The 18,421-nt window shown below is 43.6% G+C and overlaps 1 protein-coding gene across 1 annotated transcript in view; it reads right to left on the reverse strand.

Annotated features, from left to right (window-relative positions):
- LOC133441703 (solute carrier organic anion transporter family member 1C1-like) overlaps positions 1–16,517 on the reverse strand; it is a 52,896-nt gene extending 36,379 nt beyond the window's left edge. The window contains exons 1-2 of the mRNA XM_061719277.1: positions 16,181–16,517; positions 11,261–11,438 (exon numbers count right to left, since the gene is read on the reverse strand). Coding sequence (XP_061575261.1) covers positions 11,261–11,356 — 96 coding nt within the window. The 5' untranslated portion in view covers positions 11,357–11,438; positions 16,181–16,517. The remainder of the gene's footprint in view (positions 1–11,260; positions 11,439–16,180) is intronic.
- Positions 16,518–18,421: the final 1,904 nt, after the last annotated feature.

Here is an 18,421-nt window from a genome sequence, read left to right on the forward strand (position 1 = left end):
AAAAATAAAAAATATTTCAAGCTGCAACGTCATGGGAAGATTAGATTGTCTCTGTGAAATACTTCATGACCAAGTGGAAGTCATATGACAGCTGAAAACTCCTCATGTTATCTGTCAAAGCTCCTGATGAGGCAACATCTCTGTACATTTGTAGGAAATAGGTAATAAACCCAGTTCTATTACAAGTGATTGTGACAATGGACACTTTGTATAAGCAAAATGAAGATATGATCGTAAAAGAGTCAACTGTGCATTCCTCACGGAGTTATCCACCATGAACTTATTTTCCATTGTTGAATTAACATTTTTCCACTTGCCAGCCAATCAATTCCATGAATGTGACTGAAGACGTTAAAGACTCATTGAACTGTGGGAAAATCGAAGTAAGCCCCTTCATGAGTAAAAAAAATCATTTATTAACTCACAGGTGTCACTTATCAAACACGTGATGTTGACTATGGCTTCTGATGCACACGTGCAGATTTTGATAATTTATGTCAATTACTGAAAAGTTGAAGGGGATTATTAATAAATTAGTGCCAAAGTTATTATAAATTGCAGAGGGACTGATGGTGTATGATGGAAGAAATACATTCTAAATAAGGAAATGCTGAGACACTGAGGCACCAAACTTCTACTGTTCCTGCTAAAATGAACAAAAAGGCAGAGAAGAACAACGAGCACCGGATTAGGGACAAAACGGACCATGCCACATCCCACCCAGCCGCTTAGGGAACCAACACAATTCTGAGAAAGACTAAGTCTGTCCTGCTACACCAGTCTGTATTATGATAAGCTACTTGAACGCCATTGTCTCAAATCACTTTCATGTGGAAAAAAAGCCACATTAATTATTCCTGTTTGTTTGCTTTTGGAAACTGTTGTTTGAGGTTAAAATAAACTAAGGACACTACTGGATTAACAGCATTTTTTATTTTCACTGATCTTTTGTCCTGTTATTATATTTCAGGGGAGGAGGCAAAGGTTAGTATTTAAGGAGTGGTAGTCTAGTGACTACAGAGGAGGGCTTGGCTCTGGAGGTCCCAGGTTCAAACCCCAGGATTGCAACCAAGATGAACCACCTTGGGCCCCTGAGCAAGGCCCTTAACCCTAAGTGCTCCCTGTGTGTTTGTTCTCTCAGATGTAAGATGTTTTGGATAAAAGCGTCTGCTAAATGACATTATTATTATGAAAAAGCCTTAATGTAAAATGTTGAGTTTTCAAATGACGTAAAATATTGAAAATATAGTAAGTGCAAATGTAAAGTAATGAAGTGTTTTTGGTTTTGGTAGTTTTTTTATGTACACATCCTTTTTTGAATTTCAGGCTTGCAGCACGTTCCAAAAAAAGGGGGGTACCAGGTGATTTAGTGCTAGTTAACAAACAAATAAAAGATAATGTTATTTGAAATAGGTTATGGCGTCACCTAATTATAATGATCGACTGAAACAAAAGCGGTATCCATGAAAGGGTGAGTCTCAGACATTTGTTGACAAAGCTGGAGAGAGCATCCCCGCTTTGTCAACAAATGTTTAAGGAAAAATCATTGAAATGATACAAAACAATGTGTTTGTGAAGAAAGACTGGTAGACATTTGCATATTTGTTCAAATACAGAGCATAATATATTTAAACAATTGAACCCATCCGAGGCCACTTAAGTAGGAAAAGAGCAAGGGAATAAGCTCAAGGCTGTGATTTCTGATCCCTTAGGGGACACTGCCTTAAGAACTGTCATTTATCAGAGCTGAGTAGAACAACACGGGCAAGCGAATACTGTGGAAAACCTTTGGTCAAGCATCTTAATACTGAGCTGCATTTGAAAATATCAATAAAAACTTAAATGTGCATGAAAAGGAGTCATAGGTCATCCTTATCCAGAGGTGGTGTCAACATCTCTGGGTTCAGAGAGATCTGGGATGTATGATATTTTCAGTGATGATGACCATCGGCTATTGATCATCACAGGTAAGACGGAGGACCGATTTTTCCTAAAATCGAGGACCACTTCTTTATTTTTGGTCACATTAAAGCAGCACAACGTAACTTTCAGCTTTTCTGAGTTTGGCGGCATCTTTTGGACAAAAGCGGTAGTGTTTTACCAGAAAGAACACTACGTTTCCCATGATCACCAGCGCGTACTGCCGGAAAGATCCTGTCCCGTCGCTGCATTTGTTTTGATGAGAGGAGACTGGATGCTTTTCTGTTTCACCAAGTGAACAGACGGAACGCAAAAAAAAAAAGATGTTAAACTGCTGGAAAGGAACTGGAATTTACCGGGATACCTTAAACAAGGAAGCCAGGGAGCAGTATATGGAGAAAATAATGATTATTAACGGTCTGGATCCATATGAAATCTCTACTGAAGAGCCATATGTTTCAACAAATTTGTATAATACAACATACAGTACATGTTTTGTATCCCTCTTCTCTTTTCTTTTTTTTTGGACCGCTGTATTATGCTGAAGAGGCTCCTCGTGAGATTATTTTTTTCCTCTGCAGCTACAAATAAGAGTTAATATTTTTTCCTCAACAAACTAGTTTTATCTGAAGATTGGGGTTAATTGCACCGCAGAGAGCTGGCCAGCAACTGCGTTTAGCTGGAGAAGTGGGGAATAAAACCCGTGTTTTGATCCGACGCCCGTCTGTGTGAGTGTTTGTGGTTTAAGGCTGTTTATGGTTCTGCGTTAAATCGACGCAGAGCCTACGGCGTAGGGCACGCGGCGACACGCACCGTACGTTGCGCGTCGCCACGTACCCTACGCCGTAGGTCTGCGTCGATTTAACGCAGAACCATAATTCAGGCTTTACTGTGTGTTTGGTCGTTACAGCCGCGATCCAAAGCGAGCCGACGACTCTTTCACTCTTTTACTCCGTTATATCAGATACTTGGCCTGCGTGGTTCTGCCTCCGAGCAGGAAACCGTTGAAAAATTAAACCATTAGGATCTTTTCCCTGGTCTGTTATATGTGGAGCTGCTGCTGCTGCTGCTGCAGCAACAGGTTACCAGCTTCTGCGGAGCTCTGCGCTCCAAGCCCCGCCCATTTTCGTCTCGACTGCGAATCGGGAAGGAGGGGGAAGTGACGTATGTGCCGTAAAGCAGTCAAAGCCGTAAAATTTGTAGTTTTTTAGTGTGGCAGGGTTCCTACCATGCTCCTCAAAGTTACATAGTGCCAGTGAAGGCGATACAGACTCCCTCAGATCATGAAAGAGGTGTCATTAAACCTGTTGGAAGTTGATGTACCATCACAATGACTCTGGAAATATGATATTAAGGTGGAAAAGTTACGTAGTGTCGCTTTAACATAAAAAAAATAATGACCTACAACAGTCCATAAATTCAGAAATCACAGCGACAAAATGGGACGAAGAAACAATGAAAATGTTTCATAATTTGGTGTCTTTGATGCCTGAATTTTTTTTTTGAGTTTGGAGAAAGATCGGCAACATGACAAAGTAGTAAAAGCTTTAGTCTTCCAGTTTATTTCAGTTTGCTGCAGCCTGTAATGCAATAATAGATGCTGTAAAGTTAAGAAAAAGAAGAAGTATCTTGATATATTGCTGTCTACAAATAAACAGAAATCCAAGTACATTCCACTGTGTTATTATTTTTCATAGCATCCCAACTTTTGAAAGGGTTGTAGACCCCTTGTGCTATCTGGCTGTCACCATAGGCTTTTTGACCAACTCAAAATCAGTGCTGGTGCTAGTGCTGGTGTTAGACCAGTGCTAGGACCAGTTCCAAACAGGTTCTACAAAGAACTGGCTTGCTTTTCCACTGGCCAGAGAGCACCGGAGAGCCAGGACCCTACGTAATTTATTACATCACCAAAATGGACGCAAGAAAACCATAAAAGGAGCATGAAATCCCTCTGAATAACAATAATAATCATGTTTTGAATTACCCCCTAGAAGTGCACGAAACCTAAGTAACCCAAAGAATAACATATAATGCAAACGCGTCTAATTTGAAAATCTGCCAAATATTGCAATTACATCTGTAGACTTACATGAGGTGGTTCTACAGACATATTCATAACCCAATTTAGAGCAAAAGTGTTATTAAAATTTGCACATCTCTGGCCGTGCTGAATGTGATGTAGTTGGTCAATCTAAAGTCATCAAAATCTAGTTTCCAGGTGTTTTTGGTCTCAGTAATCCGATGTAGATGTGCAATAATACTATTTAATCATTATGCATTACTGCATTACATAACGGCTTTGTCTTTGAATAATAATTTGAATGATCATCTGCTCCCCTCCTTGAACCGCCCCCTTACTGTGGTGGAGGGGTTTGTGTGCCCGAGTGATCCTAGGAGGTATGTTGTCGGGGGCATTACGCCCCTGGTAGGGTCTCCCATGGAAAACAGGTCCTAGGTGACGGGCCAGACTAAGAGCGGTTCACAAGCCTATCATGAAGAAGAAGACATTGAGGACCGCTACGTCGCCCGGATCGGCGTCACCGGGGCCCTGCCCTGGAGCCAGGCCTGGGGTTGGGGCTCGCTGGCGAGCGCCTGGTGGCCGGGTCTTTGCGCGTGGGACCCAGCCGGGCTCAGCCCGAAACGGCGACGTGGGCCCGCCTTACTGTAGGCCCACCACCCGCAGGAAGGTCCATGAGAGGCTGGTGCATTGTGGACTGGGTAGCAGTCGTGGCGGGGTGCCTCGACGACCCAATCCATGGACCAAAACCCTCACAGTGGGGACATGGAATGTCACCTCGCTGGGGGGGAAGGAGCCGGAGCTTGTGCGTGAGTTTGAGAGATACCGGCTAGAGATAGTCGGGCTCACCTCCACACATAGCTTGGGCTCTGGAACCCAGCTCCTTGAAAGGGGCTGGACCCTCCACTACTCTGGAGTTACCCAGGGTGAGAGGCGGCGGGCTGGTGTGGGCTTGGTTATAGCCCCCCAGCTCAGCCGCCATGTGTTGGAGTTCACCCCGGTGAACGTGATGGTCGCTTCCCTGCGACTTCGGGTCGGGAAAAGGTCTCTCACTGTTGTTTGTGCCTACGGGCCGAACAGCAGTGCAGAGTACCCAGCCTTCTTGGGGTCCCTGGGAGGAGTACTTGATAGTGCTCCAACTGGGGACTCCATTGTTCTACTGGGGGACTTCAACGCTCACGTGGGCAATGACAGTGATACCTGGAGAGGCGTGATTGGGAGGAACGGCCTCCCCGATCTGAACCCGAGCGGTGTTTTGTTGTTGGACTTCTGTGCTAGTCACGGTTTGTCCAAAACGAACACCATGTTCGAGCATAAGGGTGTCCATCAGTGCACGTGGCACCAGGACACCCTAGGCCGGAGGTCAATGATCGACTTTGTTGTCATTTCATCTGACCTTTGGCCGCATGTCTTGGACACTCAGGTGAAGAGAGGGGCTGAGCTGTCAACTGATCACCACCTGGTGGTGAGTTGAATGCGCTGGCAGGGGAGGAGGCTGGACAGACTGGGCAGACCCAAACGGATTGTGAGGGTCTGTTGGGAACGTCTGGCTGAGCCCTTTGTCAGGGACATCTTCAACTCCCACCTCCGAGAGAACTTCTCTCAGATCCCGGGGGAGGCGGAGGACATTGAGTCCGAGTGGACCATGTTCTCTGCCTCCATTGTCGACGCGGTGACTCGAAGTTGTGGTCGCAGGGTCTCCGGTGCCTGTTGTGGTGGCAATCCTAGAACCCGGTGGTGGACACCGGAAGTACAGGATGCCGTCAGACTGAAGAAGGAGTCCTACCGGGCTATGTTAGACTGTGGGACTCCTGACGCAGTAGATGGTTACCGGCAGGTCAAGCAAGCCGCGGCTCGGGCGGTCCTGGAGGCAAAAACCCGGGTCCGGGAGGAGTTCGGTGAGGCCATGGAGGCAGACTTTTGGTCGGCCTCGAGGAAATTCTGGAGGACCGTTCGGCGCCTCAGAAGGGGGAAGCAGTACTCTGCCGGCACCGTTTATGGTGTGGGTGGGGAGCTGTTGACCTCGACTGGGGACATCGTCGGACGGTGGAAGGAATACTTCGAGGATCTCCTCAACCCGACTGACATGCCTTCCACTGAGGAAGCAGAGAGTGGGGACTCTGGGGCGTGCTCATCCATCACCCAAGCCTAGGTCACTGAGGTATTTCGTAAGCTCCTTGGTGGCAGGGCACCGGGGGTGGATGAGATTCGCCCTGAGTACCTCAAGTCCCTGGATGTCATAGGGCTGTCTTGGTTGACACGCCTCTGCGACATTGCATGGAGGAAGGGGACAGTGCCGCTGGAGTGGCAAACCGGGGTGGTGGTCCCTCTGTTTAAAAAAGGGGACTGGAGAGTGTGCTCCAACTATAGGGGGATCACACTTCTCAGCCTCCCCGGGAAAGTCTACGCCAGGGTACTGGAGAGGAGATTACGGCCGATAGTTGAACCTCGGATTCAGGAGCAACAATGCGGTTTTCGTCCCGGTCGCGGAACACTGGACCAGCTCTACACCCTCCGCAGGGTGCTCGAGGGTTCATGGGAATTTGTCCAACCAGTCTACATGTGTTTTGTGGATCTGGAGAAGGCATTTGACCGTGTCCCTCGTGCCATTCTGTGGGGGGTGCTCAGTGAGTATGGAGTCCGGGGCCCTCTATTAAGGGCTGTCCGGTCTCTGTATGATCGGAGCAGGAGTTTGGTTCGCATTGCCGGCAGTAGGTCAGACTTGTTCCTGGTGCATGTTGGACTCCGGCAGGGCTGCCCTTTGTCACCAGTCCTGTTCATAATTTTTATGGACAGGATTTCTAGGGGCCGGAGGGGATCCGGTTTGGGAACCACAGGATTTCATCTCTGCTTTTTGCAGATGACGTTGTCCTGTTGGCTTTATCGGACCGGGACCGTCAGCATGTGCTGGGGCGGTTTGAGGCCGAGTGTGACGCGGCCGGGATGAGAATCAGCACCTCCAAAACCGAGGCCATGGTTCTCCAACGGGAAAGGGTGGCGTGCCTTCTCCGGGTGGGTGGAGAAGTCCTGCCTCAGGTGGAGTAGTTCAAGTACCTCGGGGTCTTGTTCACGAGTGAGGGAACGATGGAGCGGGAGATTGACAGACGGATCGGTGCAGCGTCCGCAGTTATGCGGTCGATATACCAGACCGTCGTGGTGAAGAAGGAGCTGAGTCGAAAGGCAAAGCTCCCGATTTACCGGTCAATCTACGCACCTACCCTCACCTATGGTCATGAACTTTGGGTAGTGACCGAAAGGACGAGATCGCGGATACAAGCGGCCGAGATGAGTTTCCTCTGCAGGGTGGCTAGACTCTAGACAGAGATAGGGTGAGGAGTTCGGTCACCCGGGAGGAGCTCGGAGTCGAGCAGCTGCTCCTCCACATTGAGAGGAGTCAGCTGAGGTGGCTTGGGCATCTGTACCGGATGCCTCCTGGACGCCTCCCTAGGGAGGTGTTCCAGGCATGTCCCACTGGGAGGAGACCCCGGGGAAGACCCAGGACATGCTGGAGAGACTATGTCTCTCGGCTGGCCTGGGAATGTTACAGTCATACAGAGAAAAATACCATTCAATGGAAACACAGGCTCCAGGCAGCCGTACCTTTACGACAATTTCAGAGTTTTGCTTTTCTTTTGCTAAAGGGTAATGGAAATCCGACAAATGGAAATCGAATTTTGGTGTGTGCAGATGATAATCCTGGCCCTATAAATCATGGAAGTTTATGCCATCAGCTGCATTTAAGTTTTATAACAAAAGTAAGTCTTCTTAGAGCCACATGTTTTCTGTGAAGTACATCATTTTTTATTGCATGATTAAATCAGTTAGAATGCAACCAGAATGATCCCAGTATGATATATGTTAAACTCAGAAGTTCTTTAAATATGGGGGTTGCATAGTTTTGGTTGGTTACAATCAAGTGCCAACCATCTAACTTCTGGATCAAGTCTGATGCGGAATAAAGTTTTGTTGCAGTTCCCCGACTCACTACTTTCATTAGCATATGTACAGCCTGGTTCAAAAGACAATTTTAGTCTCAATCGTTTGATTTCACATCCATGAAAACTCTGTGGAGGGTCAATTTTTTGGTACCACTCCAGGAGAGTTTAAGTCAAGCAATACATTTATTTCTAATATGATCAATTGACAACCGGCTCAGCCAGTACTAGCCATTACCACTTCCTCATCTGTAATTGTCATGTTAACACCCTCTGTGAAGCAACCAGCCTTTTTTATTAACCAAGCGTCAACTAAATGCCACGGTCATTTTTGTTTTTGCTGTCAATTCGAAATGGTAAATGCTATAGCCCGCTGTAAATGTCTGACGGCAGCTCTGCAGATACTTCAATGGGGTTCGGCTCAAGGAGCTGGGAGCACAACAAACTTTGATTGACATACATGAGTGTGTTCCCGCCAGCTTGCTGAACAACATGGCTGTGACCCATGCAAAGAAAAACAGGCTTCAAAACTGGTCCTCAGAAACAAATGGGTCATGTGACTGAATGCTTTGTTAGTTGTTTTATACAGTCTATGGTTGCAATCGTCACAACCCCCTCCGTGATGTAGTGGTTCTTGCATCTGGCACAGCACATCGCACAAGTTTTGTTGCAGCCAGCAGTTGAAAGCAAAACACTGGTGCTAAGTCAGGCACAAGAACCAAACTAGCAGGACTAGATCAAAAAACCCATGAAACCCCACGTACAGTGGGTATGGAAAGTATTCAGACCCCTTGAAATTTTTCCCAGTTTGTTTCATTGAAGCCATTTGCTAAAATCAAAAAAAAAGTTCATTTTATTTCTCATTAATGTACACTCAGCACCCCATCTTGACAGAAAAAAACAGAAATGTAGACATTTTTTGCAAATGTATTAAAAAAGAAAAACTGAAATATCACATGGTCATAAGTATTCAGACCCTTTGCTGTGACGCTCATATTTAACTCATGCTGTCCATTTCTTCTGATCCTCCTTGAGATGGTTCTGCCCCTTCATTGGAGTCCAGATGTTTTTAATTAAACTGATTGCACTTGATTAGGAAAGGCATACACCTGTCTATATAAGACCTTACACCTCACAGTGCATGTCAGAGCAAATGAGAATCCTGAGGCCAAAGGAACAGCCCAAGGAGCTCAGAGACAGGATCGTGGCAAGGCCCAGATCTGGCCAAGGTTACAAAATAATTTCTGCAGCACTCAAGGTTCCTAAGAGCATAGTGGCCTCCATCATCCTTATATGGAAGATGTTTGGGACGACCAGAACTCTTCCTAGACCTGGCCGTCCAGAAAAACTGACCAATCGTGGGAGAAGAGACTTGGTGAGAGAGGTAAAGAATAACCTAAAGATCATTGTGGCTGAGCTCCAGAGATGCAGTCGGGAGATGGGAGAAAGTTCCACAAAGTCAACTATCACTGCAGCTTCCACCAGTCGGGTCTTTATGGCAGAGTGGCCAGACGGAAACCTTTCGTCACTGCAAGACGTATGAAAGCCTGCATAGAGTTTACCCAGACTATGAGAAATAAGATTCTCTGGTCTGATGAGACAGAGATTTCACTTTTTAGCATTATTTCAAAGCGGTATGTGTGGAGAAAAAAAAGGCACTGCTCATCACCCGCCCAATACAATCCCAACACTGAAACATGGTGGTGGCAGCATCATGCTATGGGTTTTTTTTTTAAGCTGCAGGGACAGGACGACTGGTTGCAATAGAAGGAAAGATGAATGCGGCCAAGTACAGAGATATCCTGGCAGAAAACCTCTTCCAGAGTGCAGAGGTGTATAATCCAGGTGCCATAAAATAAAAAACCAGTCCAGCAGTTGTTCCAACCAATCACTAAACCAGCTCCTCTGCAGGTAGATGGTAGGTCGTTAGTGAAAACCCCTGTTCTAAATGTACAGGCTGATCCAGAAACATGGCAGGGTTTTTACTTTATGGCAACTGGATTATACACCTCTGCCAGAGTGCTCAAGACCTCAAAGTGGGCCGAAGGTTCCCCTTCCAACAAGACAATGACCTTAAGCACCGCTAAAATAACAACGCTGGCCCAGCCAGAACCCTGACCTAAACCCAATTGAGCGTCTCTGGAAAGATTTAAAAATGACCACCAACATTCACCATCCATTCACCATCCAATCTGACAAAAATGGAGAGGATCTGCAAGGAAGAATGGCCGAGGATCCCCAAATCCAGGTGTGAAAAACTTGCATCATTCCCAAGAAGACTCGTGGCTGTGCTCGTGCTTCTTCTCAATACTGAGCAAAGGGTCTGAATACTTATGACCATGTGATATTTCAGTTTTTCTTTTTTAATAAATTTGCAAAAATGTCTACATTTCTGTTTTTTTTCTGTCAAGACGGGGTACTGAGTGTACATTAATGAGAAATAAAAATAACTTTTTAGATTTTATCAAATGGCTGCAATGAAACAAAGAGGGAAAAAGTTAAGGGGGGCTGAATACGTTCCGTATCCACTGCACACCATACTATGTTCACATTCATTCACATGATATTAATGAAAATATCCTCATATTATTCCATGTTTCAGAACAGTGCTTTTATTGGCAGCTGACTAATGTCAGTCTTTTGCTGCAGTTTGTTCATAGCTCAGAGAAAGCCAATAGGTAAAGATCCTGTACACTACACTTCTCCAAATCTGAGGTCATCCTTTCACCTTTATGGAATAAGTTCACAGAAGTGTAACAGAATCAAACTAATAAGGTAATGATCAAACTGTAAGTGTTCTAACTATACATTTATACATGTTGAAACATAAAGTTAACTTTCAAACCTTTCCTTTAATTAGCCCGGCTCAATATCCTTGAATAGAAATGCCTCTCATATTCTACAGCAAAATAAATGAAGTGCAAGGCTCAAAAGTCATATAATCAAAGGAAGACTATCGGTTGATGGTGGCTACAATGTATTGCTTTGAGCAATGAGATGATGACCCACATCAACGGCTGACAACAGAGGCATGGCTTGTTTTCTCATAAAAAGGACAGTATGTGAGGATGTACTTTTAACTGAGAATGTCAGCGCAGCACATGGAGTAGAAGAGAGTGGAAGTGCAACCCGTTTCATCTTTCAGTCCTTTGTACTTTCACATTAAGAAAGACGGCCCACAGGGTAAACTTTTCACTGAAATCAATTTATCTCTGTGGAAAGAAACTTGCAACACTGTTGCTGTAACTAGGTTATTAAGGTTGTGCCGGGCAAATTCATACTCATTAGGAAGCATGTGACTCTCTAAGAACATACAGAGAAACACTCACACCACAGGTGTTAACTGGAGCACCATAATCCTTGCATTCACAGTGTGTGTTTTATGTACCTTCAGACTGGTGCACCGAGAGGAGCGGCGTCCACTGTTTGTGCCATCAGCGGGTCTGTCCTCCTGCCCGCAATCTTCTTCAGTTCTGTCCTCCATCCTCCAGATAGAGTATGTCCTTGCGTTTTCTTAGCAAAGATCTTCCAGCGACTGCAATTTCTTGGCACTGAGGCATGCAACCCTGCAAATGGATAATTCAAGCATGTGACCCACTTCTCATCCTCAGCAAAAGGAAAAAAAACCAAGAGAAAAAAACATGTGTACAACAGCCGACAAAAGGGAGACTGACACACAAACTGAAAATGTCCAGTCTGTGTATTTTCTTCCGGAGATCTTAAGACTTCAATCAGTCAAATCACAAGTTTAAAAGAAAATATATTCACTATTGTATGGAGAGAGATGATGTGTGCATGCTCTCAGAACAAAAGGTTTTTGTTTCCAGTTCACTATTTTAAGCTACAATATCAAACACTCAAAGCTGAACATTCCAGCAAATCAAGCTAAATACCTTCTTGTATTGTTCATGCAGTAACGGAGATCATGAGACCAAATATAATGAAGCTTAAACCAGGGGTGTGAAGTCTGGTAAAACTTTAATCTTAAACCTAAGAGCCTCAGAAACCAAATATAAACAACGTCACAGGGGATTTGATTTTCCAAGGGATTGATAGGAGAAACTCTAATTGTTTTAGAGGACAGAAATACATGGTGTTAGTGAAGACAGGTTGTTAGGAAAAAGTGTTTGGATTTACACATAAAGATAACTGTCGTCAGGACACTGACTGCACTGCTCTGCAACATGTGAAATAGTGGGAGGTGACTGGTGATTTATCTTAAAACTTAGGAACGCAAGAATACACTGTTGTGTTTTTTTTAAAAAGTTTTTAAAATAACTACTGGGATCCTTTTTCCAGGACATAGAACGCAGTATACATACATGCTGTTTGGCTGCACGGCCTTGCCTGCATTAACTCTTTGGATGCACACAAGACATGAATAGCAGGGTAAAATTGAGTCTTTTCATTCAGTCCACATACATAATTATTACCCTTTTCTTTGAACTAGCATGGAATGATCCATCAATCTATTTAAATGCACATTTGCACCAGATCATTACTGAAATGACTTGCATAGTGCACACAAGCCAAGGTAAAGCATGACCATAACCCCCAGTAGACCTATATTGACATCAAAATCAATATTAGTGTCAGTCAAGTGGAAGAAAGAAGAGATAAAAATAAAAGCTTGAGGCAAAACTAGCAGTAGTTTTACAGCTTTTGTTGAAAGGCTGATAAAAGAAAAGCAATAATTTTGTGTCACTGTTATCAGAAAAATGAGAAGAAGGCTGTACATTTACTGCTATATGAAACTTAAGTACATTCTTCTCTTAATTTATTTATTTATCTATTCATTAATTTAATTATTTTAGATTGTACCCCTGCCTTTTGTCCACAGAGAGCTGGGGTGGGCTCCAGCAGGCCCCTGTGGCTCTGAATAGGAATAATCAGGTATACAAAATGGATGGATTTATTTAAAGAAATATTTATAATAATGTGGTCCTTATTGGGCATTGAAATCAGTTAATGTACGTCAAACAATCAGATAAACAACCAGAGATATTGCATTGGGTATTATTTATATTATTGATGTCATTATTTTAAACAAACAAACAAGAAAGCCTGTTAAGCTATATGTTACATTTTTAGTACGCCCCATGATGAGTGGGGGGTTTCACATGCTTGGATGTCACTTCTGGAGAGACTGTCAACTGTCTTGAACGTTTTCCACTCAGAAATGATCTTTGCTTCTCTGAGACCAATACTGATGTATTTTCCTCTTGGCACTGTGTTAGACACACCTAACCAGAAAACTGCCAAAATACCTCATTTTATGCAGATTTGCACACCTGCTGATAAACAGGTTGGGAATGGTTGTATAACCCTTTGTAGATGGAATAATAAGTGCTTCTCTTATATCATTGCTGATGCCTTTTTTCCATTGTATTGTGTTGATGTGCACTTGAAAGTTCCACACAAACAAATTTGCTTTTAAAGAGGTAATCAAACTTACTCATGATTATTCAATGAAGTGTGTTTGATTAGCAGATCCTGGCTTAGTGCTTATTATCAACTTATTTCCTATGAAAACAACCAGGGTGCACTTAATCTTTTACACAGTGCCTCTACATCTTGGCATAGGTTTTGTTAAAGAAAATGGTGATGTTTCAAAGAAATATTAAAAATAATAATGTAAAACCTGAATTAATAAATTAATCGAATATGCAGAGCTTTGATACACGGCAACAGCTCAGTCACCTAGACAGGTTTCCACTGGTCTGGCGCTGAGAGGCACAGCAACCAACACAGTTACACAAAGTCTCAAATCATGAAATATGTGTTTTGAGATTGATATAAAATTAATATGAAATGATTCATCGCCTTTTCTGCCATTCAGTTGCTTGCTGCTTATTTCCATGGTGATTACGTGCACTTGTTTCATTCTTACTCGGTGAACATGTCTGATGTTGTAGAGGGGGAGCTACCTGTTATTAGAAGCCTACTCGCGAACTAGTTAATGGCCTTAAATGTTGGCTTTGCATGTCTAATTTTTCTTTAATATTTTACATGTGGTTCAGGTGGTTTGACACAAAAGCAACTGGTGGTTGTATTCTCCTACCCTTTGCAATGTATCCCTTCATTCGAGTATACGTTATATGGGGACAATTGAAATAAATGCCACTAAATGAACCCCTTTGTAAGAGATCATCTCTCTCTCTCTCTCTATCTCTCTCCGTGAATCCTTTCTGTGAATCCTTTCTTTCTAACTTCTCACATTTGTCTTGCGTATTTCTCACATTTCCCTCCTCTCCCTCCTCAGTCTGTTTTTGCAGTCATGTGAACCAGTGACTGTAATTGCTCCAGGGGAGTGAGATTGCAATGCAGAAAAGAACACTAACATAAAATCATCACTCTTTCCGCCAGCCGTGGTAACATTACTGATATATATAATAACACTTCACTCTGAATTAAAATTATGTTTTGTGCTCACATTCAGAGCTTGCTAAACTCACTGACTGCAACAAGTTGACCTACTTCCAAGGAATAAGACCAACAGCTACTTCAAGTAAACCAATAACATAGCACAGAAGTAGTACTGTTTCTTTTTTAGTGTCTAGGTATTTCTTCATTCGAAGAAGCAAATTAGTCCACCAGTTACCATTCCTACAAACACAATGGTGCCAACATAATTTAAGCAGGCTGGAAATTATTCATTTTCCCGCCTGTTTTGGTTAAAATTGCTACTTGTTCTATACTAAGCATAAATTATGAGATCCTCACATGTATACATATATATATATATATATATATATATATATATATATATATATATCGGTGAAAAAATATCCCCTTACCAGCTTCAGATGAACAAGTTTTGAAACACTAAACAACCCTTTCTTTTCAACAAATGAAAAATTTACATCATTGAATCCTTTCAGTTGATTTTCCATAAGCAAAGAATGACCCCACCCCCCCCACACACACACACACTTTTTCCACCCAGTAGCCCATCCTCCCCCTTTGTGCTGCTTATCAGTTAATACATATCAAATGGCTTGTGTTTTCTCCTCCAATATTCTCTGCTTCATATCTCCACGCAGTGTGTCTCCATAGATTTCTGTCCTTTCATACAGCCTAGGGGCTGATAAACACTCCCTGTTGAATCCTTAGCATGCAGCTAAAGGGCAGCATCCTGGAAGAAAGACGCTGGTTATGTGTTCATGATGGCAGTGATACCAGATATATATTCTGAGAACTAGAGGTTTCCACAAAAAAAACTCCTGCACAAAGACACACTCATGAAACAAAGTAACATCTGCCTGTAAAACTATGAATCCACTAATAATAAATACACTAATTAAACACTAAACAGATTGCCCAGATTCTCCCCATGATGCCTGGATGATGGAAACATGATGCAGAAAGAAATTATCCTCTACATAAACCCTGCCATCTTTTGTGGAGTTGAAACATTTTGTCAATCAGCACCCAGCGCATATACTTGCTAAATAATACCGTTAGCCTAGTTGTTCACAACAAATAAATGAATAAATAAAATAATGGATTAACATGTGGGGCTTTCTTCCCTGATTGCTGTTGTTTCTACAGTACATTCTACATGCAATGTTAACTTCAGAGAGCCTTTATGTATAAATATAAAAGATATTATCCTCTAATTCGCATGCAGGAGTTTTGAAGCCAGCTCTGACAAGTCTTTAAGAACATATTAACATGAGTCATGCTCTTTGATGTACTGAGTAACATTTTGATCTTTCAATTATCTGTCGTCGTATGAGGACTGACTCAGGCATTACTCCAGCCCTTTGATGTGAAAATGAAGGAATAAGATGTTTTAAAAAGGACATATGTAGTCAAACAAAACTTTTTCTATATAGAATATCATCTGTGGTCTTCGAAATAAAAAAGCTTTTTTTTATTTTTAGAAACGTTACAGGAAGAAGGAACCCTTTTAAGTTTAAAGGGTATGATGGAGCTGTCTGGTTCCTCAGCCAGGCTGCCCTGCAGGAGCGGAAGATAACTTTTGGAGAATAAATATATAAATATAGCCTACCCTGTGAGCTTGTTGCGTTTTAAAGTTCACATCTATTGCGGGAACTGCGTTATCTTTGATTAAAACGAAAGAAAAAATAAAGAACTCCGAGGAATATAGTCTTTGAATAACTGACATTTAATAAAATAAGATTGTGTTTACAAAAAAAAAAACGCAGCGAGGTTAGACTGTGAATAGGCCTTAGCAGAATAAAAGACAACCATGTGCCATCTTTAATGAAAGTAACCAGACACTCCGACACCAGCTCGGATTCGTGACAATGTGATGTTAAACTGGGAGGGAGAGAGCACTCACCTCAGCGTCCTTCCAGGTGAGAGGCGAGAGGATTAAAGAGCCAATCGGAGGTGCTGGTAGGTGCAGTCTCTTCTCAGCCAGCTCCCGTCAAACTTCTCCTGTGGATGGAAAATGAGGAGAAACGCCAACTCTCACTGGGAATCCTATGAGATGGACGCGTGTCGTCGTCAGAGTTCATTTCCAGCCGACCGAGCCGTAACTCCGAGGCAGACTAGTCCACATTGAAGCTTTACTGGGGAATGTCGGCGGTCTCGTGACGCACGTCTCGGCCGCTCGGAGCGCAGTTGGAGCGCTGGGATGAGAGAGAGAAGAGCGGCTGGAACCGACTGCAGACGGACACACAGACAGACAGACAGGTTTACCAGGCGACAAAACACTTTTATTAACAGGCGGGTGTCTCTCTCTCTCTCTCTCTCTCTCTCTCTCTCTCTCTCTCTCTCTCTCTCTCTCTCTCTCTCTCTCCCTCCCACCACACACGCACACACACTTCGCCAATTCTAAGTTAATTAGGGCCCGAGCACTTACAGTGCGAAGGCCCTATTGTATCTGTAGGATTTTTTTCTTTTTTTTCTTTTCGTTTTTATTTTTCCGACGAAAGGAGGGTCTTTTCGCCCCCCTAAACGTGCCCCAAAAGTCACCAAATTTTGCACGCAAGCCAGGCCTGGCGAAAAATTTGATATTTAATGGTTTGCATTAATGGGCGTGACAAAATGGCTCAACAGCGCCCCCTAGAAAACTTTGTGCCTCAAGCCTCACAATACGGTTTGACGTACATGCACGAAAATCGGTACACACCTGTATCATGTCACAAATTAAAGAAAAGTCTCTTGGCGACATGGCCGAAACTGAACAGGAAGTCGGCCATTTTGAATAAATCGTGTAATTTTGGCGGAATTTATGCCATTTTTTCGGCCGTTTCTTTGCCCTAACCGTAACGTGCACCCAGGTGTGTTATACATCAAAATGTGCGTCTCCATCCTGCGTATTACTTTTCTCAGCCATAAGCGTTCCCGTGGCGACGCCAAAAAGCGCGCCCCCGCTTCATCTGATTGGTCCATATTTGATAGTCCCTACTTTCTGCCATAACTTTTGAATGGTTTGACATAAAGAGTCGTGGGTGGTGTCATCTGACTCGGTTTTGAGTACTTGACCTTCATTGGCATGAATTAGCCCCGCCCCTTCTTCTGATTGATTGATATTTGATAGATCCTATTTTCCGCCATAACTTTTGAATGGTTTGACATAAAGAGTCGTGGGTGGTGTCATCTGACTCGGTTTTGAGTACTTGACCTTCATTGGCATGAATTAGCCCCGCCCCTTCTTCTGATTGGTTGATATTTGATAGATCCTATTTTCCGCCATAACTTTTGAATGGTTTGATATAGAGTCGTGGGTGTCATCTGCTAAATGTCCAGGCCTGCCAAGCCCCACGCCAAGCCGTCCAGGCCCCGCGTCAAGACCCAGGCCTAGGCCTCGGGGACGTCCCCCCGAGCGTTCTAGCCGGTCTGCCCGGTCTCGTGGGCGACCCCCGGAACGTTGGCCGTGTGTAAGCCTTTTTGTTTTTTGAGAACTCCTGCCTCCGGCCTCCCTCTCTCTCCTGCGTTTGGTTCCACACCTTACCCCCAGAGGTGACAAGGTGTAAAGTGGTAAAGTTCAAATCCAGACTTTTCTAGTCTTCTTTGCAGCAAAATCATCAATTACATCATCATACGAAATCTGTTGTGCAACTGTATGATTGATGCTAATGATGGCGAGTCCAGAGAGACGCTCCTGTGACTTAGTGGATGCGACTCTCAGCAGCAGCAAGTTGATGTGACAATAACAGCCCATTGAATAGATTTGAGATGGAACTGTCAGGGCGAATTTTTTTTTTTTTTTGCGAGCGCTCGTGCGCCCCCACCCGGATTGCGCCCTGGGCAGTCGCCCATATTGCCCATTGCAAAAACCGGCCCTGTCCAATCGTGCCACACTAATGTCACGAGAAAGGAGGATTCTTGCCGAATACAAACAGTCGTTTCATTTCTGCAATACTTACTGAGCTAAATGTGGTCTATGAACTAAATATAATCATTCAAACGTAGGCTTATTTGGGTTTCACATCGTCCTCAGCGTTTGACTCTTGAAGGGAAAACACAGCCTAACTCCTGAGTAAATTAGGGTCAGACATGATCGGTTTTTTGTATGGAACAATGTTTTCCCTAATTTGGATAATTTCAAGATGAATGGCCATGTGTGTGTGTG

This window comes from Cololabis saira, chromosome 4 (assembly GCF_033807715.1).
Source record: "Cololabis saira isolate AMF1-May2022 chromosome 4, fColSai1.1, whole genome shotgun sequence".
NCBI classification, from domain to species: Eukaryota; Metazoa; Chordata; class Actinopteri; order Beloniformes; family Belonidae; genus Cololabis; species Cololabis saira.